This window comes from Adiantum capillus-veneris, chromosome 25 (genome assembly GCF_014529385.1).
Source record: "Adiantum capillus-veneris isolate H3 chromosome 25, ASM1452938v2, whole genome shotgun sequence".
In the NCBI taxonomy this organism is placed as follows: Eukaryota; Viridiplantae; Streptophyta; class Polypodiopsida; order Polypodiales; family Pteridaceae; genus Adiantum; species Adiantum capillus-veneris.
The window spans coordinates 75,455,802-75,480,245 of NC_140955.1; the positions used below are offsets into that span (position 1 = coordinate 75,455,802).

Genomic DNA, 24,444 nt, shown 5'->3' on the forward strand with positions numbered 1-24,444 from the left:
AGCTCCTTGCTTACCCACTCTATGTGCTCCATAAACCATAACTCTTGCCATGTCAAAGTGGGGTTTGAAGAAATCTTATAACAATAGCAAGAGAAGGAGGTTTCTCTAAATTCTCTTTGAGATTCTACGAATGACAATACTCTTGGAACGTCGCTTTCATTCTCTCAACTCCTCTACATCCACATTCTCAACATTGTCACATGCATCCCGGATCATGGTGTCAAATTTCTTCTCTTTCAATACATGGTCATACTCCACTTGCGCTCCTTCAAAGCATTCAAGTCCATAAGAGAGCATTTACATTCATTGACTTTCTCTTCAAGTTGCATCAAACGTGTTGTTTGCATCTCAAATGTCCTCTTGAGATTCTCATTCTCAACAACAAGAATCCTTAGCGTACCATTCTCTATTGCAAGTGCATGTAATTCTTCATGTTGCTTGTATATGGTCTCTTGCAACGATACCAAGTATGCCATGATCATGGTTTCCGATTTCATTGGCAGAGTAGTTGTGTTGCTATCTCCACACTAATGAGATTTGGGATCACTTTCTACAACAGTTGTGGACCTTGTTGAAGAAGAAGAACCCTTACACGTGCTAGAAGACATTGTATGTAAAATAAGGGGTAAGAGTCAATTTTTTCGAACTTGTTTATTTCAAAAATGCTAATGCAAAAAAGCCTTCCATAACTCTGAAACTTTCTCTGTTTACATAAATACGTAGAGGGCATCGTGCTCTTCAGTTAAGGCTATAGATCACCCAAATCAGAGTTTGGATGAGGAAATGGTTGCACTAGAGAGAGAGAGAGAGAGGCACAGATTGAAGAGAGGGATAGATAGAGAGAGAGGAAGAGAGAGAGAGAGAGAGAGAGAGAGAGAGAGAGAGAGGTAGAGATGGATAAAAATAACAAAAATCTCTCTCCCAAAAGCTCGCTCCAATAGCTCCAATCACCTTATAAGCAAGAATTTTGGGTAAAATACAACATCTAAGCGATATCCAAAAAAAGCTCACTACAAAGCTCGCTAAAAAAGCTCGCTCCAATAGCTACAATTGCCTTGCGAGTGAGCGTTTTCGGTAAAATACAACATCTAGGCGATATCCAAAAAAAGCTCATTCCAAAGCTCACTCCATTGCAATCCCCTCCATCCTCTCAATGAGCATTTGCAAAACTTGACAAAAGAAGATGATCTTGCAACACAGTGCCTTATTCTTGGTGATTTCAATGTGCATTTTGATGCATCTCAGCCTGCTTACAAAAGATCGTGTAATTCACTCTACACAAAACACTTTATCCTAGTCCTGGAAGATGTAGTCACTAAATACAATTCAACACTTGACCATGCTTGACTCACAAACCGTCCCACTGCAACATTGTTGCGACTAGGATTCTACTTTTGGTTTGACCACTCTTCCATCCAAATACTTATTCCAAAACAACAATGACTTTAACCAATCTTGTCTCTTTTACTCTCTAAATACTTCTATATCCCTTCTCCCTCTCTCTACCGTCACAATGCTTTGCACTCTGACTATATACAAATAAATATTTTTTCTTTTTATGATCTTTAAAACCTCTACATTAAACCTACATATATTGTATACAGCTATTCGCAAGCGTATATGTATATGTGTGTGTGTGTACGTGTGTATATGTATGCATATAAACATTACGCAATGATCTCAAAAACCAAGTTGAAATTATGCGTCTATACTATTATAAAAGGGGGAGGGATTCCGGCCCCCTCCTTGAACACGTGTCGTTTCCTACTTGCTTCGACCACCTGCAACGATGCAGCCAGAGAGAGAGAGACAAACACTGCAAGAGAGAGGCGACCGAAGGCCGCTGGCAGTACTAGTATGAATAAAACAAATAAGAAAGATTGCAATCTAACACTAATAAGCAGCACACACAAACAAATATTTATACAAATATACATACACACACCCATACTACGTTTCTTGATTGGGAAATTTACACCAGAAATATCCCAGACGTTAAAAAGTTCCTTTCAAGTCTGTTCCTCCACGTCTACGACGACGCTCTCTCTCTCTCTCTCTCTCTCTCTCTCGACGTACGTACCTCATGGCTGTGACTGTGGAGGGGATAGTCATGGCTGATCAACCACAAGTCGTGGAACGGAAGCTTGCCTCTTTGCAAGAGGCTATCAACACTGGCCGTTTCGAAGAACTTGCAAGCATGTGCGAAGCCCTCGAGCTGGAGGTAAGGTTCGCGTGTCTTCTGTTCTGGCTGGCTATTACATATAGTGAGAGGGTGCTATCTTGATTTTAGGTTTCGCTCTGCAAATACTTTTTGATCGGCGCCCATATTTTTTGATGATTCAGCATTATTGGGTTTAGAAGATGGAGCCTCGGTGTTTTTAACATGCACATTAGAGAGCCTATTGAGGGTGACCGATGCACAGAATGCTCAAGACCCATAGACACTTGAAATAGACATGGACCAACTTTGTTTTTGGATGTTCTCCGTGTGGGAACGCATTGAGCAAATGCTTGGAAAGACAAAAGGCTACTCTCTTACAACATGAACAAAGCTTAGATAAGTGCTGGAAGGAAGTTGTTTCCAAACATTATGACATCTTCCTTTTAAGTACGGTAAACATTTCATATTCTGATATAGCATGGTGCTTGAAAATAGATGGCCTTTTCATGCCAATTTTACCCACATTGGTGAAGTTCTCAAGACCAAGTGGACTTTTCAAGGTGCTCCTTTGTGGTAATAACTCTTTGACCAAGCGATCAATGCTACTAGGAGTTTTAAAAATGATAGGTATGAAACGGGAATTGTATGCATGAAACGATTTCATACAATTTCCAAAAGAAAAGAAACCATAGTTTCAGGGAATGGCCATTTTTAGGCTTCTGTTCCCCATTCCCATTCCAACTTCCTGTTCGGAGTCCCCATTCCGTGTTGTTTTAGATGTGAGTATCCATAACAGGGAATGGCAATTCATGCCCATTTCCGCTCCCGATAATTATGAAAGAAACGAGTTTAGTACACATGTGTGTATGTATGTGTATATACATACAACACGCGTTGATACATATTTATGCATATACAAGTGTGCGTGTGTACATATAAATGCGTGATTAATTGATAGGGAATGTCTACAAGCACATGAACTGGAGGTGGGGCACTATTCCCTCGCTTTGTTCTGAAATTGGAACTCGATGGAACTCAAGAGAAGAATTCTAGGAGAGAAAATGGAGAGACATAGGCCTTGCATGCAAACTCTACTACACAAAAGAGATACAAGGTGCTCCACAATCTCCCAGAATAGAGGACGCCCCACTTCCTTGTATCGGGGTACAAAACTCCTTGACTTCCCTACAATACCTCATGATCCATGTCACAAATCAATGACATGGCATGGCCTAATGGGCAGCCTCCGGTTGAGGGGCCTAAATTCTAATGAAAGAAGCATAAGAAGTTTTCACCAACTTGCAGGTTTTGTAGAGTGGCCCAAACGAGGGCTAGGAACCTAATCCTACCAACTTACAAGACTTGGTCAAGGGGACCTAAATTCTTAAAACTATAAAACAAGGACCCAAAATTGAGTGCTGTACAGATTTCTGTGATCTGTGCTCAGATTTAGCTTGGGAGCCTTGAAAGGAGGACCCTCAGACATTGTACCTTGCGAAGAAGATAAATAAAGAAATACCGAGAAGGGGCGACAGTCTTTGGGGCCAATGCATCTAGGCGTTGAACTATGCCGTGCCGTGTCGACTCTCTCTCTCTCTCTTTCGAGTTTTGCCAAGTCATTTGCAGTTGCTCACGTGTTGCTATATATCTTTGTCTTGGAGTGTCCAAGTCTATTATAGTGGTATCAGGGCTCAGATGATTCTTCTTCTATGAAGGATCCGATCCCTTCTTCCGCAACACACATGGGTTCTGACAGTGAATCTGACAAGGGGGAAACTGTTCCATCTACACGCATGAGTGAAGAGAAAGATAGAGGTTCTAGTGGGAGTTAGCCTCTTGGGAGTAGAGTATGGCTCTCTTCCACCAAGTGACCTCGACAGGATGGAGTCCCAACGTCAACTGTAGGTTGACACTTGTGCCAACCAAATGCTTAAATACGCCAAGGATCCACAATACGCAAAGTTTTTGAAGAATCTGTTAGAGTTACACCACCGTTGCTTCGCCATTTTGTACGGCTAGTGATTGTCTCGGGTTGGCCACCCATCGCACATCATGTAGATTACATGGGCGGACACTTTAGCACGTGTCCAGCCGGTCATTTTTTAAGCCTGGCTGGGTGCACACATTTTTAGCCATTTTTGGGCTTGTATGTTTTTTGCACCTGTTACACAATTTGCCCTACCTCAACCTAAGATTCTATAAATAGAATGCTTAGGGTCTTGTAGTCATTCAGATTGTGTATTGAGAGTATCATTTGCAGAGCACTTGTGTTCTCTCTCTCTCTCTCTCTCTCTCTCTCTCTCTCTCTCTCCGGTGTTTTCGGCACGCATGGCTCACACCCTCTTCGTTGCTCACTCTCACATGGTATGAGTCACCAGAACTCTGTGATTCCCTTGCGATCTCCCTTCCAGAAGCTAGCGCTAGCAGTTTTGAGCCCCTCCATCACCAGAACTCGGAGATTCCCTTGCGATCTCCCCTCTAGCGCTAGCAATTTTGAGCCCCTCCATCGCAAGAAAACTGCAAAACGCTGCCAAGGGTTTTTTTTACCAAGCCTAGCGTTTTTGGACTAGCTAGCGTTTTCTGTACATTAGCCTTGCGCTTTTGCATCTGAAGGCATCGATCGATCTTTCCCTCTCTTGCCGCCCCCTCCTTGCAGAGTATTGCACCAACATGCACAAGATAAGCCCTGCGTTTTTCTAGGCATACCTGCGTTTTTTATGCAACTGTTGCATTTTCTGAGGTTGCTGCATTTTCAGTAAACGCTAAGCCTTTTGTACGACAGGGAGCGGCCAAGACTTGTACGGGAGACCCTTCTATTGCCAGGCACTTGCAGATCTACACCTTGGATGTCAGTGCACATCTAACCCCATGTGTATGTGGACAAGCTACTCTATGACATGGGTTCAGTTCAGTTAGAATAGAAAGTGTTATGGCACTTTTGTGAGTCTGTTTGCAGACCGTGCATGTCCAGACATTTAGAGTAGATGCATATCCTCTGGTTGCACATAGCATGATCATCAGATTTCCATCGGAACCCATCAAGAGCATTTTTACAGTGCATAGACCTATTTTCCCTATTTTAGCCATTTTTCACTTATTATTTTTAAGTGACTTTTGTTGGAAACTAGGTAGGGCAATTTTGATAAGCAAGTACATAAGAAACCTAGCGCTAGCACTTTCTGGCAGAAGAGGCAGCAGGGACCTAACATCCAACAGTGCACCTTCTCAGTAAGACCCCCCCCCCCGGGCAGGAGATAGCGTTTTCAGCCAAGGAACAAGCCATCGTTTTCAGCTTTGCAAGATCTCCTAGCGTTTTGCAACTTGCCGCAGCCTGGCGACAATAGAACAGCATATCAGCCCTAGCGTTGTCGGAACAACACAGATTCAGCCCTAGCATTTGTGGTTTGCAGATCAGCCTCGGCATTTTGCAGATTCATCGTGACAGAACCGGCATATACATTAGCGTTTTGCATTTTCAGCATCAAGATATCGCAATAGAAGTCCTGATCCTCACAGATCTCATCTTCCCACAGCAGATCCTCGCCGCACGGTTAGATCAAGGAGCGTTTGCAGATTTAGCCTGGAAAACGCAGATTTCAGCATCTGTGTTTTCAGCGCGTCGTCGTCATCGTCATCGTCACTGACATAGAGTCAGAATTCAGCAGATAAAGATTTGCAGATTTCAGCCCTTAGCGTTTTCAGATGTCAGCCCGTCTCGTCATCGTCCTCATCGTCGGCAAGTCCAAAGCATTGTAGAGTTTTGTGCAATCAATAGTAGACCGCTCTCGCCATAGAGAGTGGGGCCTTCGGAGGAGGGTTTGACAACATTCTGGTGTCGTATTCTTCTCTCTCTATCTCTCAGTCTCAGCACCTTCATTCACAGTGTTTATCCACTTGTTTGTGATCACTTGCACTCTCTCACTAAAGGAACGGAAGGCTCTCCCTTCCGTAAGTAAAAGGAACCTTGAGCACAGTTCGGAGCACTCATCTTGAGCAAAGTTCAACATTCACTTCCTCTGCACCTTACATTGGTATCAGAGCTTTGGCAGTGTTTTGTATCACTCAAGGAAAGAACCACAAGATTTTTTTTTTTGCTTGTTGCGATTGAACATAACCCAAGACCTCTTGGGCGTGTCGATTCCTAATCGTGTTTTTGAAGAGTGACAAGAAACCCAAGAAAGAAGGGCTTGTCCAACCTCCCCTTGTTTCTCTTTTCACTCATTGAGAGCGGACCGTGCACTTAGCGGCCGGCGAATTGACGTGAGGTGGGAAAAAGCAACCTTGGTGTGAGCGCAAGGCCGCCAAGGGGTGCGCCCGTAGCAAAGAGAAGAGCTCGGGTAAAGAGAAGATCCTTCTCTAACACAGATTGCAAGCTACTGAAGCACCTCAAGAACCTGACGAACCCAAGAACCTCAAGAACTCCAGAACTCAAGAACCTCAAGAACTCAAGAACCCAAGACCCCAAGAACCACAAGAACCTGTCACAAGACGGGTACCACGTGCCAATAGAAAAGAACAGACTGAACAACTTTAAGCACTTCAAATAACAACTGAAAGAGAGAGACAACACGTGACACGAAGTGGCGGAATTCCACCCCAGAGAGTATTGGCCCCAAACCTTGGCGCCCCTTTTTATATTGCATCGACACAATACAAGCCGGTACTCCAGATTCTGCACCTTCTCCCGGAAGCATGCCAGAGAATGAGCCCTAGCCTCATATTTAAAGGCCCTTGGCTTGAAAAGCAGTTACAGTAAAAAGCCTTTAAAACTATTTACGGAAATTTGTACAGCCTGCCACATCATCAGCTAGCGCAAAACGCGGAAATCCGTACAGCCTGTCACGCCATCAAATCTGCCACGTCATCAGTTTTTGTGTGTGCGGGTCCTGCTTTATTTTAATCCCTTTATGTCACTGGGCCCCATCGGACGGGGTCCCCATAAGTTGGTAGGACTTCGTCTTCTTGTGCTACTTGTTCTTCTTAGGGTTTAGGCCTCTTGGCCGGCATATGTAAGTTGGCCCCATTCTTTAGGCTTTGACACGTCAGCAGTTTGTGACATCTCCCCTTCTTGAAAGAGAGTAATCGTCCGCGATTACAACATATCTGCAAAACAACTCAAGTTAGCTCAAGAATTTCCGAGGGACATTCTGAAACACAATCAGTTTACTCTTTTTATTGAGGAGTTAGCTTCTCCTTTCTGCTCTTATGATCAAGGAGTTAGCTTCTCCTCTTGACTGTTTTGATCAAGGAGTTAGCTTCTCCGTTCTGCTCTTTTGATCAAGGAGTTAGCTTCTCCTTTCGTCCAGATTGGAACTCTTGATATTCCGGCGTAGTAAAATTAGCCATCACACCCAGACCGTACTGATCTTCTACGGGTGTCTTGATGCACTAAAATTACATACCTAGGCAATCTCATCCAATTAGGAATATTCAGTAGTTGGCACACCACAATGCAACACAAATGCTCACATATGCATGTTACAAGACAGAAACATAAAGCCGCCGATGAACACTCCTCCCGCATAACCTAACAAGGTCTGGGCCGGGAGATATTCAATGACTCCCTCATCACTCCTCCCGCTAACATAAAAAGGTCTAGGCCGGGAGATATAGAGGCCTTTTACAACCAAACGCCCCCCAGACCGCAGCCTGCGTCGTTTGGAGGTGCTGAGAGTAACCACTGCTCAGACTTCTTAATACTCCTCCCGTATAACCATCCAGGTCCGAGCCGGGAGTCACAACAACAATTATTTTACAAGCATACAACCAAATGCTCCCCAGGCATCGGCCTGCGTCGTTCGGAGGTTTTCTAGCATACAACAAAATGCTCCCCAGGCATCGGCCTGCGTCATTCCAAGGTTCAAACAATACCAAAACAGTATTTCTCACTTCTCCACTCGGGAGTAAAATCACCAATCAATGAAACCAATATTAAAACTAGAGTCAAACATTTCAAATCGGCACCAAGACAGGTTCAAAACAGATGCCATCCATTTCAAACAAAGTTTCAAACAATACTTTCTCAAACAAAGTTCAAAAGTATCTAACTATAAAACAACTAGAGAGTTCATTAAGGATTTTGTTCGGACAACCGAACTTTGAGGACGACTGGCTTGCCCTTCTGCATCACGGTGATGGTTCGGTTCCGGACTTGGAGAGTCGCATCATTCTTGTCATGCTAAGGCATGCCTAATAGAATGTCACAATTGCCCAACTTCATGATGTGGAAATCAGCTTTTCCATGATAATCTTGAATAGTCACTGGAAGAGCACCAATGAGTGGTACTACTCTCTAAGTTTGCCCTCTGGCTAGCTCAGCTTCAATTTCTCCACCCTCTGCATCATAATCAAAGTGCATCTGCTTTAAGAATTCTGGATGGATGAAGTTCTCTGTAGCTCTGAGGTCAAAGAAAATAAGGGCTTTGAAGCCATTGACTTTGCCATATGCTCGACACAATTCATTTGTACTCTCAAGGTGTATGCCATAAATATCAGGAACTAGTCCAATAGCGGGTCTAGCTCTCTTAGCAGGAGGTGGCGCTGGGGTTCTGTCGACTGTTGGTGCAGGCGTCGGCTCCTCTGGTCTATCAGTGCGTTTGGGACAATTAGAATGATTATGCCCTGTTTGAAAGCATCCTAAGCATCGGCCTTCTTGTAGTAAGGTTCCTCGTTGTTTAAATCAAATATAATACTAGCGTGCGAATACTCATAAAACAAAGGATAGACAAGGAGCTTTGAAAATAAACTTGAGAGATTAGCAACATGGCAAATTTGCCTACACGTTTCGACTTCTAAGAGTCTCATCAGGGCTTACCATTTGCTAACCATCTCTCTTGGGGAGTTCATATATAGGAACATAGAAAGCTCTTAAAAAAAGGGAGGGAAAGTTGGTTGAGTATTTGTAAAAAGGGAGGGAAAAGTGGGTGGGTTGTCTTTATTGTGTTTGACTAGGCTTGAGTCTATGAACTTTAGAGAGTACACACTATCATGTCCTTTTGGGAGTTGTACTTTGCCATAATTGTGGAAAGCTAAATGAAGTTGGATAATGAGAGAACGAGAACACACGTAAGGGAAAGATTTACAAGAGCATAGACGTTGCGTCTTGAGTGTTACATAGGAGCAAGTTACCTTTGGAAAATTTCAAGGAACTTCAAGTATAGAGGCTACAACAAGGGTGGCTAATAAGAGGCATTGTCCTGTTGGTGGGTAGGTTTGCATACAACAACTTGGTGGGTGATGATTTGGCGCAATTTCAAAAATCTGCAGTACAACTGCCACATCATCATATTTGCGTGTGTGTATGTGGGTCCTGCTTTATTTTACTTCCTTTATGTCACTGGGGCCCCATCGGACGTGTCCCCATAAGTTGGTAGGACTTCTTCTTTTGTTACTTGTTCTCTTAGGGTTTAGGCCCCTCGGCCATCATCTGCAAGTTGGCTCCATTCTTTAGGGTTTTGACACGTCAGCAGTTTTTGACATCTCCCCTTCTTGAAAGAGAGTAATCGTCCGCGATTACAGCATATCTACAAAACAACTCAAGTTAGCTAAAAAATTTCCGAGGGACAATCAGTGTGCTCTTTTTATTGAGGAGTTAGCTTCTCTTTTCTGCTCTTTTGATCAAGGAGTTAGCTTCTCCTTTCGGCTGTTTTGATCAAGGAGTTAGCTTTTCCTTTCTTCCCGATCGGAACTCTTGCTATTCCGGCGTAGTAAAAGTAGCCATCACACCAAGACCGTACTGATCTTCCACTGGTGTCTTGATGCACTAAAATTACGTACCCAAGCAATCTCATCCAATTAGGAATATTCAGTGGTTGGCACATCACAATGCAACACAAATGTTCACATATGCATGTTACAAGACATAGAAACATGAAGCCACCGATGAACACTCCTCCCGCATAACCTTACAAGGTCCGGGCCGGGAGAAATTCAACGACTCCCTCATCACTCCTCCCGCATAACCTAAAAAGGTCCGGGCCGGGAGATATGGAGGCCTTTTACAACCAAACGCCCCCTAGACCGTAGCCTGCATCGTTTGGAGGTGCTGAGAGTAACCACTGCTCAGACTTCTTAATACTCCTCCTGCATAACCATCCAGGTCCGGGCCGGGAGTCACAACAACAATACTCCCCCCGTAAAATAACCACAAGGGTCCGGGCCATGAGTAAAAACAACACTTTTCAATCATTCAATAGTCCCCCCGCAAATAACCACAAGGGTCCGGACCATGAGTATGAACAAGCATTCTCAAACATAATTTCTCACTACTCCACCCAGGAGTAAAATTACCAATCATTGAAAGTAGTTTTAAAAGGGTAAGTATAGCTCTTTGATGATTCACTGAGCTCCTCTTGCAAATAATGTTGTCATGGCCCATGACAAGTGCACATTTAATGTAGCATCTGAGTGAGGTGGAGACAAGGCACTGCCCTTGGTGGCTGGACTTGCTTGGTCAATGGGCACCAGAGGAGGAATTAGAGTTGTATGAATTGCACAAGACACAATTGCAGATGGGGACAACAAAACATCAAGAGCGAGGGGGGACTCAATATCTCACTTTGCCTCCACTGGGTCAGCAGTATCTAGGAGTAGTGGCACCAAGACAGGTTCAAAACAGATATTATCCATTTCAAACAATATTTTTTAAACAAAGTTCAAAAGTATCTAAGTATAAAACAACTAGAGAGTTCATTCAGGGTTTTGTTCGGACAACCGAACTTTGAGGACGACTGGCTTGCCCTTCTGCATCACGGTGATGTTCCAATTCCGGACCTGGAGAGTCACATTATTCTTGTCATGCCAATGCATGCCTAATAGAACGTCAAAATTGCCCAACTTCATGATGTGGAGATCAGCTTTTCCATGATAATCTTGAATAGTCATTGGAAGAGGACCAATGAGTGGTACTACTCTCTGAGTTTGCCCTGTGGCTAGCTCAGCTTCAATTTCTCCACCCTTTGCATCATAATCAAAGTGCATCTGCCTTAAGAATTCTGGATGGATGAAGTTCTCTGTAGCTTCGGGGTCAAAGAAAATAAGGGCTTTGAAGCCATTGATTTTGCCATATGCTCGACACAATTCATTTGTACTCTCAAGGTGTATGCCATGAATATCAGGAACTAGTCCAATAGCGGGTCTAGCTCTCTTAGTAGGAGGTGGCGCTGGGATTCTGTCGATCGTTGGTGCGAACGTCGGCTCCTCTGGTCTATCAGTGCGCTTGGGACAATTAGAATGATTATGCTCTGTTTGAAAGCATCCAAAGCATCGGCCTTCCTTTAGTAAGGTGTCTCATTGTTGAGGTGTCAAACGAGGCCTCTGCGGCTGATTTTCACGAGACTCTCGAGACTTTGTTTGTTGTTGCCGAGAGTTGTGTTTAGTGGCCGGAGATTCTTCTGTGGTAAACTCTAGCTTTCGCTGCATCAGTTTGTATCCGATCACGGCATGGTCCATAAGTTCTTGCATGGTAGAGACTTGCTTTGATAGACAATATTCCTGCAATGGTGATGGTAGTCCAATGGTGTATCGCTCGCATTGGGCCTCCAAGGGAACAGATCTAAAGGACACCGGAAGGTACACATCGAGAAACCTTTGGTTATATTCGTCCATGGTTTCAGTGGCAAGCATTTTCAAGTTGCCCCACTCTGCCAAAATCCGGACTTCAAACATAGAAGTCACGTAACTACGTGCAAAAACTGTCTTGAAAGCTTGCCAGGTCCTTGGAGCATGCGGTTGTGTCGCGATTGAACTCCACCATTGCATAGCATTATCTTTAAGAAATCCCGCTGCTCAAGAAATCTTGGATTCTTCTGCATAGTTCCCTAAAGCATAGATGTTGTCGAATTGCTGTAGGAACTGCAATGCTTTCTTGCGATCTTTCGCCCCGGAAAAAGTGAAAAATTTGACTGTCGTGCCACCATCTTTGAAATCTTTGGGTTGGTTAGGTGCATATCCCCGTTATGGATAATAAGGGTATCCATATGGGCTCCAACCATTGTAGCCTGGTGGTGGCGGTGGTGGTGGTGGGGGCAATGGCGGTGGCAAAGGCGGTTGCACTAGATCAGGGTCAGATGGTTGCACCATATTCTTGAAGACTCCCCCAATCGGAACAGACAGTTGAGAAGGTTGCCAATTGCAAGCTCTCGTACTTTCTGGTGCCGGAGGAGGAGGTACCACCTGGGGCATCAGAGGGGGTAACTTGTAGTTCAAAAATTGTTGAAGACTCTGTAGATTGCAAGATTCTATTGAGGATGCCGCGAAAGAATGTCGTGGAGTTCGTTGAGCAAAAACTGCGAATATTCTGCTAATCCATGAGTTCCAAGTCTGGGCGAAGATACCTCAAATAAAATTCCAATAGCTCTGATAAGTCCGGGTTGGAGGGCGAAGATACCTCAAATAAAATTTCAATAGCTCTGTCTCCTCTTTTGTAGGACTGGTATGCTTTCAGAAAAGCACACGCCTGATGCTTTGATACCACTGTCACAAGACAGGCACCACGTGCCAATAAAAAAGAACAGACTGAACAGACTTTTAGCACTTCAATAACAACTGAACTGAAAGAGAGAGACGACACGCGACACGGAGTGGTGGAATTCCACCCCAGAGAGTATTGGCCCCAAACCTTGGCGCCCCTTTCGGTATTTCTTTATATTGCATCAACACAGTACAAGCCGGTACTCCAGACTCTGCACCTTCTCCAGGAAGCATGCCAGAGAATGAGCCCTAACTTTATATTTAAAGGCCCTTGGCCTAAAAAGCAATTACAGGTAAAAGCCTTCAAACTCAAAAGCATCTGGTCCAAAAGCAAAGCCAAAAAGCTGCCAACATAAATCACGGAAATCCGTACAGCTTGCTACGTCATTAGCCAGCAACGCGGAAATCCGTACAGCCTACCACGTCATCATGTCAGCGCAATTTTCGGAAATCTGTCGTACAACTGCCACGTCATCAGTTTTACGTGTGTCTCTGTGGGTCGTACTTTATTTTACTTCCTTTATGTCACTGGGGCCCCATCGGATGGGGTCCTCATAAGTTGGTAGGACTTCTTCTTCTGTTACTTGTTCTCTTAGGGTTTAGGCCCCTCGGCCAGCATCTGCAAGTTGGCTCCATTCTTTAGGTTTTTGACACGTCAGCAGTTTGTGACAGAAGATATGGAGCTTGATCAAATGAATGTCATTACAGCTTTCTTACATGGTGATCTCGAGGAAGAGATTTATATGCAGCAACCTGAAGTGTTTGTGCTGAAGGGCAAGGAACATTTGGTCTGTAATGAAAAGTCTCTATGGCTTGAAGCAATCATCCAGACAATGGTATCAAAAGTTTGATGCATTTATGCGTTCCCTAGGCTATAAGCGTAGTAATGAGGATCCATGTCTTTACATGAAAAGACAACCCAATGGACAGATTATTATGCTTATCCTTTATGTAGATGACATGCTTATTGTTGGTCATTCCAAGGACATTGTTGACTTGAGAACCAAGCTGAAAAGTCAATTCGACATGAAAGATTTGGGTCAAGCCAATCACATTTTAGGTATGCGCATTACTCGTGACCGTAAGAAGAGGTTGTTGTACCTTTCTCAAAAAGAGTATGTGCACAAGGTTCTTGATCGTTTCAACGTGCAGAAGGGGAAGGCTTTGAGTACTCCATTGCTTGCATATTTGAAACTTAGCAAGAAAGACTGTCCCAAATCTGTTGAAGAAAAAGCTGCGATGGCTAAGGTTTCTTATGCTTTAGCTTGTGGTAGTTTCATGTATGCCATGGTGGCTACAAGTTTTGACATTGCACATGCAGTGGAAGTTGTCAGCAGATTTATGTCTAATCCTTGTAAAAAGCATTGGGATGCTGTCAAGTCGATTCTCAGATACTTGAGTGGCGCTGCAGATAGACAGTTATGCTATGGTCATGGAGAGTTATCCATTCAAGGATTTGTAGACAATGATTATGCAGGTTGTGTTGACAGTCGTAAATCAACAATAGGTTGGATTTACACATTTGCTGGTTCTGCTATTTCTTGGAGATCCGTTCTTCAAGATTGTACGTCCATTTCTACCATAGAGGCAGAGTATGTTGCATTGAGTGAGGCATGCAAAGAAGCTATTTGGCTTTCTCGCCTAGTGAAAGATCTTGGATTGAGGTAGTGTACACCAGTTCTTCATTGTGACAATCACAGTGCTATTGCCTTGGCTAACATTCCAGTATTTCATTCTAGAACGAAACACATTGATGACGTTATCACTTCAGTCGTGAATGCTTGGCAAACAAGAGCCTTGATTTAGTGAAGATTCCTACGTCAGAGAACACAACGGATGCACTGACTAAAAATCTCTCCAGCCATCAATTTCAGCATTGTCGTGCGTTGATGGGCATTTAGTGAAGAGTAGTTCTCTTCCAGTCTTATGGTCTCCCACATTGGCCATCAAGTGGGAGAATGTTAGGTTTAATGGCCATGTGGCCGACCGCCCATCACTTACTGCTACTAACCCTAAAGTGTACAGCTATACATTTGTGTGAGCCACTAACACTAAGTACAATGTGTATTGTGCCTTAGTGCATAAGATAGAGAAGAAAGAAAGGGGGCACACAGTACGTGTTGGCTCTCCCCCTCCAACCTGTGTGTGGCTATGGTGGTGTGTGTGTGTGTGTGCGTGCATCTTCCTCTTCCGCTGTGCTCCCGGCTCCTCCCCTTCAGGAATCGCTTTCGCAAAGGACTTGTTTGCTGAATTTTTCTTTTGCTGACCCCCTTTCACGCTGCTCGGAAACCCACTGTCCTCTCCCTTCAACAAGGCAAGACTAGTGTTGGCAACTTGCATAAGCTGAGTGAGGGTAGCCAATCTGTTCTTTGTATAGTTGAAACCGGCCCGTAGGGCGGTAGGCGTTGGCTTTCACCCGAAATTCTTTACTTTATACACACACACAGAGCACTTTGCAAAGAGAACCTGCGACGGGAGTTAACACTTGAATACACACAGGGCTCGGAAGCTAGAATGCTCCGAGCAGACGCCGACAACCTGTAGGCCCCAAAATTGGCGCCCCTTTCGGTATTTCTTTATTCTTTAGGAGGGTAAATTACAAGGTAAGGTCTTGGGAATCCTTCACGTGTATCCACCTAGATACCATTTGATTTGGCCAAATTTCGGCAACATAACAGCCCCAAAACTTGCGCGAAACCAATTCCCCTGCTGGAACTCGCTTGCACTGTCGTATACCCTCTGATTCCTGTCCAAAAACAGTAAATTCAGCACGCTGTATTTACTGGTTGTTGCCCTGTTTTCAGCCCCAAACAGTCCCCTAACTGTCCTCTGCCAGTGGGGCACGATTCCCAATGGTCCTGGCGTCCGTATGGCTGAAAAACAGTGAATTTACAGCGCATACACAGCGCTGATTTTGCACCTGTACGGTGAGGTTATGACCCTCACCAGTGCCTGCTTTGGAGCAGCAGCTAGCTACCCTTGTTCCTGCTCAAGGAGGCTCTTGCCTCAGCACAAAAGCATGAACCCACACAACTGTACATCAGTCAAATGAGGAGCCCTCTTGTGGGGCATCACATAACTGCACGTAGGGGAGAGAGAGAGCGCAGTGTGTAGTGTGCAGGGCATCACTCCTAGCACCACACTGTACATGAGAGGGAAAGGAAGCACTCCATAGCTCTTAACATGTGACAAAAGCTGAAATGAGGCCTCTCCCAGCATAAAAATCAGCGCCCATTTTTCTGCAAGAGGAAAGTTCACGAAAATGTGACACTTGGCGCATTTTCAAGCATTTTCCCGTTTCGGGTTCGTCGCTTAAAAATATCCCAACCGACGCGTCAGTTGACTTCGCGGCAGAGATATAAAATGTTCCCCTAGTCATACCGGAGGTAATGACGCGAACACATTTCACGGCCCAAAATAGCAGTTCCCTAAATTTTAGGAGATGCTTCCGTTGGGCTCCCACTGGTCTTCTGACCATCTATCCTCATTGGGACCGCATCTAAAAATGCAATGTGGCCCAACTGTCGGATACTTTTTGTTGGTAGTCCCACCTTGACTTCACGCCTTAATTGAGTTCACTTCCTAGTATCCACCAACTTGCTAAGTGCGACGGGGGGACCTATATGATCTTGCTCTGAGCCTAGACATCCTCTTACCATACGAATTCCAGTGCCGACCACTTCCCGTCTGCGGGTGAATCTACCGTTCATATTGGCCATACAATGTCCGACCGTTTGCTACTTCAAAAAGAGGGTCTCAAAACAAATAAAATAAACCCCATTGGAAAGAAACCAACAACCAAGGTTAGCAGTTGCCACATCTCTGTGACATGGTTAATAACTGCCACGTCCTCGTGACATACCCCTCTCTTGAAATCGCAAACGTCCTCGATTGCATACCATAAATACACGCCACTGATGATCTTGTGCTATTAACACTCTTTTATCATCGCATGTATCCGCAAGAAAGGTCGTAACATACATAGATACAAATGACTTAATGAGGCCTTCATACTTTTGCCATTTCTATCTATGGCACTGAATTCATATGTACATTTGATGTACTAGCTCTATCATTACCCCTCCTTTGCACACGTTGGGTTGGGCCATAAGTAGGCTGTAACCCAAAGGCTTCAAGGTAGAGCTGCAATACATTTGGTGACTCTGACAGTTCATGCTCTTCCATCCACTTTGCATCCATAGGTGGATAGTTCTTGAACTTCACCAAATAACGTCTTGCAACTTGTCCTTTAACTTTTCTGTCCTTATGTGCCAAAAATTGCTCAGGTACCAGGATCTCATCAAGTTCCTCAACTTCTGGCTGATCCTCAACTGGCATATCTTCTGGCACATCACCCACGAAGGGTCTTAGAAGACTCACGTGAAACGCATTATGAATCTTCCACGTATCAGGCAGTTTCAGCCTGTAAGCCACATCGCTGATCTTGTCAAGCACTTGAAAAGGCCCATAGTAACGCATGCTGAGCTTAGGAAACAGCCGTTCCTTGCCCTTCATCTTCTTTAACCTTGCCTTTTCGAACCTTAGCAGAACCCAATCACCAGGTGATAACAACAATTCACGACGGTGACGATCAGCAGCCTTTTTCTGCTTTTGCTTGAGTCTTCTCCAAGGCAGCTTTAATTTTCTTATACATCTCATCCATGTTCTCAACATATCGATCTGCCTCAAAGATCTTGTCCTTCGTATGCAAAATGGAAGGAACCTTTTTGCCGCCTTCAACAATCTCAAAAGGTGCTTTGCCAGTAGACGAATGCACCGTATTATTGTACGCATACTCAAGCATAGGCAAAGACTGTTCCCACTTGCCCTTATTATCTGACACATAGCATTTCAGCAGATCTAAGACAGTAGAATTGGCCTCTTCTGACTGTCCATCAGTTTGTGGATGAAACGAAGACGAGAACTTGAGCGTAGTACCCATGTTCTCAAACAATCCTCTCCAGAACAAACTGGTCATGCGAGGATCACGATCACTGATAATTGATTGTGGCATACCATGGTACTTAAACACATTGTACATGAACAAGCATGCCATCTGATCAGATTTTATCTTCTTCCTGACAGGGATAAAATGGGCTTGCTTGCTGAACCTGCAGATAATGGTCCATATACCATCATTCCCTGTTGGCGTCCTTGGAAGATCAAAGATAAAGTCCATAGCAATGCTTTCCCATGGCTTATCCGGAATCTGCAGTGGTTGTAACAACCTTGGTGCCTTTTGCGTGTCAAACTTGACCTTTTGGCAAACTATGCATGCTCGCAGAAAGGCATCCACATCTCTCCTCAAGGTAGGCCAATAGAAGAACGTCTCTACCGCTTTAACTGTTGCATCAATGCCACGATGCCCTGCATACGGTGGGACATGACTCTCTTCCATGACCTTATGTCGCAGTGGCCTAGTGACACAAAGTCTGGCATGCATCATCATAAAACCATCTCTGAGGAGGTAGTGCTCGTGATGTTGCCCCTCTTGTAACTGTTCAAAGATCCTTGCAAAATCTTCATCAACAGTATACTGTTCCTTCATGTCATCTAACTCATGATGATAAGGAATTGACACAGCTGAAATTTGTGGCTTTCTTGATAACGCATCAGCCACAACATTCTTCTTGCCTTCCACATGCATAATCTGGAAGTGGAACATGGAAAGAATGTTTGCCCATCGCGTATGCTTTTCGGATAACTTTGACCGTGTCAAGAAGTATCGCAAGGTCTGATGATCTGTTTGGACAACAAAATCAGCACCTAAGAGGTAGTGCTTCCAGCTAGAAAGCGCATGAATCACGGCCAAGAGCACTTTCTCATAGACTTGCATAGTCCTCTCTGGCCCTTGCAAAATTCGGCTTTCATAGGCTACTACCCGTCCATCTTGCATTAGCACTGCTCCGATGCTACTGCCACACGCGTCACACTGGACCACAAATGACTTCCTGAGATCTGGCAAAACAATAACTGGATCTGAAGTCAACTTTTCCTTTAAGAGACTAAAAGCTGAAATCTCTTTTTGGGTCCATCTGAAAGTGACCTCTTTCTTTTGCAATGCGTGAAGAGGCGATGCTATCTCTGCAAAATTTCTGATAAACCTTCTATAGTAGGAACACAATCCCAAGAAGCTTCTGACATCGTGCACAGTCTTCAAGTCTGGCCATGTCTTGATAGCTTCGACCTTTGCGGGATCCATTCTAACACCATCCTTTGAGACTATGTGGCCCAGAAAGTGGATCTCTTCGAGGAAGAATTCACTTTTCTTAGGATTGACAAGTAACCTGTGACTGCGCAGCTCTTCGAACACAATGGTCAAGTGACGCCTATGCTCCTCTTCATTCTTCGAATACACAATCATGTCATCGAAGAATGTTCCAACAAACTGTTGATGCGAGCGGAAAATCCGGTCCATCATTCTGTTGAACGTGGCAGGCGCATTTGTTAGCCCAAACGGCATCACTAGAAACTCATAAAGACCAAATGTCGTTCTAAACGCAGTCTTGTGCACATCCTCTGGGCTTATACGAATCTGATGGTACCCACTCTTAAGGTCTATCCTGCTGAAAATTGCAGCACCCTCTAAACGATCGAGAATATCATCAATGCGAGGAATAGGAAACCTATTCTTGATGGTATTCTTATTCAACGCACGGTAATCAATACACATGCGCCGTGAGCCATCCTTCTTCTGCACTAGGAGCACTGGGGAGCAAAAGGGTGAAGAACTAGGCTGAATCAGCCCCTTCTCTAATAACTCCTCAACCTGGCCCATAATCTCTTTTTGCTACGCCGCACTAACCCTGTAGGGAGGTCTATTTGGTGGGCTACACCTTGGCACCAAATCTATCCGATGGTCCTCAGGTCTCTCTGGCGGCAATTGCGACGGTAATGAATCAGAAAAACAGTCACTAAACTTTTGCAAAAATGCTGACCTTTCTTTATCTAACACAGATAAATTTGACTGATCACTATCTGAGACATCACGTGCAAAAATCAAGTACACAGAAAGATGATTCTTTATTACAGAAGTGATAGCAAAAGCAGATACAATTGGGACCGACTCTCCTTTAAGCTTAACATCCAAGATGTGAGTTTTGCCCCTATGCTGTACAGTGATCTTTTTGTTGTAGGCATCCAAGACTCCATGCACTCGGAACATCCACGGGATCCCCAACAAGGCGTCACAACCTTCCAGCGGCATGATGTAAAACTCTTCAGTGTCCACATACGACTGAATATGCAGACGCAGTTTTCCAATGATGGGAGTAACACACTTTGAGTGGCCAGGACATGCCAACCCTGCCTCTGCGGTGTACCCCATCTCTTCAGCTCTGATGCCCAGCTTCATAGCTAACTCTGGTGAGATAAAGTTGGCTTTGGCACCTGGATCAAAGAAGATGAGTGCCGTCTGATCCCTAACTTTACCCCATGCCCTGCATAACTCACTGGCATCTGTGCTGGGTTTGTCACCCACCATGTCTGGCAATAAACCTGCCGTGGGTTTAGGCTTCTTGCTTTCTGGTCTTCTTTATCCTCTGAGTCAGCTGGCCTTTTCCTTTGTGGACAATTGATAGAAATATGACCAGGCTGCTCACATATAAAGCATTTGTTCTCAGCCATTAAGACCTTCTTTTCCTCGAGCGACTTGCGCACAAAAGGCTTCCTTTTCTGTTTCTTTGCCTGCGCTCCAGAAGTCCCAGCTGAATCCTTGTCTTTGGTGGCCTGTTCTGACCCCTGTGACGCATCAGGAGCCCTTTTCACAAAGGGCTTCTTCGCTGAATTTTTCTTTTGCTGCCCTCCTTTGTCACTGCTCGGAAATCCACTGTCTTCTCCTTTCAACAAGGCAAGACCAGTGTTCGCAACTTCCATAAGATGAGTAAGGGTAGCCACTCTGTTCTTTGTACAGTAATCACGAAGCCCTTTAGGCAGCCCACAACAATACTTCTCTATCTGCTCTGTCAATGGCACAAATCTGTAGGAGGTCATTGAGAGTAATGCTTTACAAAACCTCCTATTGTACTCCAGCAAGCTCTTGCATGAAGCTGCCGTAAGCTGGTGCCAATCTGTCAGGACATCGGCTTCAAATTCATTTGATAGCCAAGCAGATGCAAACATTTGCTTGAAGTAAACCCAAGTGGCGGGTGCCTGTCCTTGCATTAACAATGTCGTCCACCATGTAAGCGCATTGTCCTTTAAGAAAGTGGCAGCTTTCCTGACCTTCGAGGCCTCTGTAAAATTCCCTCCCGCATAAGCTGTATCAAACTGCTGGAGGAAAGTGAGTGCCTTTGTCTTGTCCTCGAAACCACTGAAGGTACTGAACTTTACCGCTGCACCACCTTCTTTGTAAGCCTTCGGCTTCTCTAGTGCCCCCAAGTTGTCATACGGAATGGTCTGCAACATGGGCACTGTACTAGGCATGATCGGCACGTGTTGGCCATTCACATTTTGTATCAGAGGTGCGATATCTGACTGCTGTCCAGAAAAACCAGCCATGCCAAAATGACCCTGTGGCACCCCAAACTGGCCCTGGTTGCCGTGGAAACCTTGCTGCATGCCGATAGTACCATACATGGGGTTTGGCATGATGCCTTGCATACCCCCGAACACTGTTCCTGGCATGTACGGCTGACTTCCAGACGCATAACCAACCATACTTTGGAACACTGATCCACCCCCGAAATACCCAGGATGTACCGTGGGTGGTGGAAAAACTGAGTGCATAGCCTGGTATCCAGCTCCCTGTCCATTCAAGACAGCATGCTGGCTCTGAAAGGTGGCGGGCTGAACTGGCATAACCTGTGGAATAGGCGTTCTAGCCACCTGTTCAAGCACGGGAGGAACCTGCTTTGGAGCCCCCGACTCCGCAACATGCGAGTGTTCCCTTTCCTCCTGCGCCTCATGAAGTACCTGGGCTTGAGCTTCAACAAGCTCCGTACGCGGCGTAGGTTGCCTATTTTGCTGTTGCACTGGTGGCGCTTGCAAGAATTCCATAAACCTCGGATTCTGCACCAGCTGCGAAAAGACATTCACCGCGGCAACTAACTGAGTCTTAAACGCATCATCCTCAAGTTGCCCTGTCATAAAGCCCTGTACTATTGGAGGGACATTCACGTTGACAGGAGGTACAGACTGATGTGGCCGTGAGCTCTCGCCAATCTCAAAAACCATAGGAATCTCCTGCCTGTCTTTACCCTGAACAATCCAGGCTCACTCTTTGAGGAAAAAGTGATTGATGTCCCGGCAATGGAACCATGAAAACGGCCCGTAGGGCGGTAGGCGTTGGCTTTCACCCAAAATTCTTTACTTTATACACACACACAGAGCACTTTGCAAAGAGAAACTGCGACGGGAGTTAACACTTGAATACACACATGGCTCGGAAGCTAGAATGCTCCGAGCAGACGCCGACAACCTGTAGGCCCCAAAATTGGCGCCCCTTTCGGTATTTCTTTATTCTTTAGGAGGGTAAATTACAAGGTAAGGTCTTGGGAATCCTTCACGTGTATCTACCTAGATACCATTTGATTTGGCCAAATTTCGGCAACATAATAGCCCCAAAACTTGCGCGAAACCAATTCCCCTGCTGGAACTCGCTTGCACTGTCGTATACCCTCTGATTCCTGTCCAAAAACAGTAAATTCAGCACGCTGTGTTTACTGGTTTTTGCCCTGTTTTCAGCCCCAAACAGTCCCCTAACTGTCCTCTGCCAGTGGGGCACGATTCCCAATGGTCCTGGCGTCCGTATGGCTGAAAAACAGTGAATTTACAGCGCATACACAGCGCTGATTTTGCACCTGTACGGTGAGGTTATGACCCTCACCAGTGCCTGCTTTGGAGCAGCAGCTAGCTACCCTTGTTCCTGCTCAAGGAGGCTCTTGCCTCAGCACAAAAGCATGAACCCACACAACTGTACATCAGTCAAATGAGGAGCCCTCTTGTGGGGCATCACATAACTGCACGTAGGGGAGAGAGAGAGCGCAGTGTGTAGTGTGCAGGGCATCACTCCTAGCACCACACTGTACATGAGAGGGAAAGGAAGCACTCCATAGCTCTTAACATGTGACAAAAGCTGAAATGAGGCCTCTCCCAGCATAAAAATCAGCGCCCATTTTTCTGCAAGAGGAAAGTTCACGAAAATGTGACACTTGGCGCATTTTCAAGCATTTTCCCGTTTCGGGTTCGTCGCTTAAAAATATCCCAACCGACGCGTCAGTTGACTTCGCGGCAGAGATATAAAATGTTCCCCTAGTCATACCGGAGGTAATGACGCGAACACATCTCACGGCCCAAAATAGCAGTTCCCTAAATTTTAGGAGATGCTTCCGTTGGGCTCCCACCGGTCTTCTGACCATCTATCCTCATTGGGACCGCATCCAAAAATGCAATGTGGCCCAACTGTCGGATACTTTTTGTTGGTAGTCCCACCTTGACTTTACGCCTTAATTGAGTTCACTTCCTAGTATCCACCAACTTGCTAAGTGCGACGGGGGGACCTATATGATCTTGCTCTGAGCCTAGACATCCTCTTACCATACGAATTCCAGTGCCGACCACTTCCCGTCTGCGGGTGAATCTACCGTTCACATTGGCCATACAATGTCCGACCGTTTGCTACTTCAAAAAGAGGGTCTCAAAACAAATAAAATAAACCCCATTGGAAAGAAACCAACAACCAAGGTTAGCAGTTGCCCCATCTCTGTGACATGGTTAATAATTGCCACGTCCTCGTGACAATAGTACACTCGAAGCCCTACTTCTCAATCTTCTTTGTCAGTGGCACAAAATCTGTAGGAGGTTACTGAGAGCAACGCTTTACAAAACGTCTGATTGTACTCCTGTAGGCTTTGTTCTGGCATGTTGTGGGACATGGATTGCGATCCATGTCCAACAACATTTGACATCTGTGATCACAGCAGTAGAAAGGCGCTTTCATGTGCAGCATTTTGCACAACTTTTCTTTGAAATCTGGGGTGGGGGAACATGGATTGCGATCCATGTACTACCCCTTTTGGAAACTGTGATAACATGTCCAAATTTTGCTCATTGAGAGGAACATTTTGATGCGAAAATTCTGAATTTGGACTAGATTTGCCCATCCAAATGCCCTTTGACAATTTGCCCAAATTCCCACTTTGATTTGATTCATACTTTTTTTTGTGCTAATGTTTAGTTTGTTTGGCCATCCACGACTATGCGTTAGTGAGCTAAGTATGCCCATGTGGCGGGTGTGTGTCCTTGCATCAATAGTGTTGTACACCATGTAAGCGTATTGCCTTTCAAGAAAGTGGCAGCTTGGAGGCCTGTGTAAAATTCCCCCATGCATAAGCTGTATGAAACTGCTGGAGGAAAGTAAGAGCCTTTGCCTTATCCTCAAAGCCGCTGAAAATATCAAACTTTACAGTTGCACCACCATCTCTGTAGGCTTTTGGCTTTTCCAGTGCTCCCAAATTGTCATAGGGAATTGTCTGCAACATGGGCACTGTAATAGGGATCATCGGTGCCCCTTGGTCGTTGACATTTTGCATCATTGGTGCCATATGTGGCTGCTGGTCGGAAAATCCAGCCATGCCAAAAGCGACATGTGGCACCCCAAACTGGCCTTGATTGCACTGAGCACCCCAAACTGGCCTTGATTGCACTGAAACCCTTGCTGGATGCCAATGTTACCATGCATGGGGTTTGGCATCATGCCTTGCATACCCGCAAATACTGTTCCTGGCATATATTGCTGGTTTCCAAGCGCATAACCAGCCATACTTTGGAACACGGATCCACCCCCAAAATACCCAGGACGTACCGTGGGTGGC

General features: G+C 45.1%; 1 protein-coding gene across 1 annotated transcript in view; it reads left to right on the top strand.

The window, feature by feature from the left end:
* The first annotated feature begins 1,989 nt into the window (after positions 1–1,989).
* COP9 (COP9 signalosome, subunit CSN8) overlaps positions 1,990–24,444 on the top strand; it is a 65,076-nt gene continuing 42,621 nt past the window's right edge. Inside the window, exon 1 of the mRNA XM_086500379.1 lies at positions 1,990–2,221. Coding sequence (XP_086356505.1) covers positions 2,084–2,221 — 138 coding nt within the window. The 5' untranslated portion in view covers positions 1,990–2,083. The remainder of the gene's footprint in view (positions 2,222–24,444) is intronic.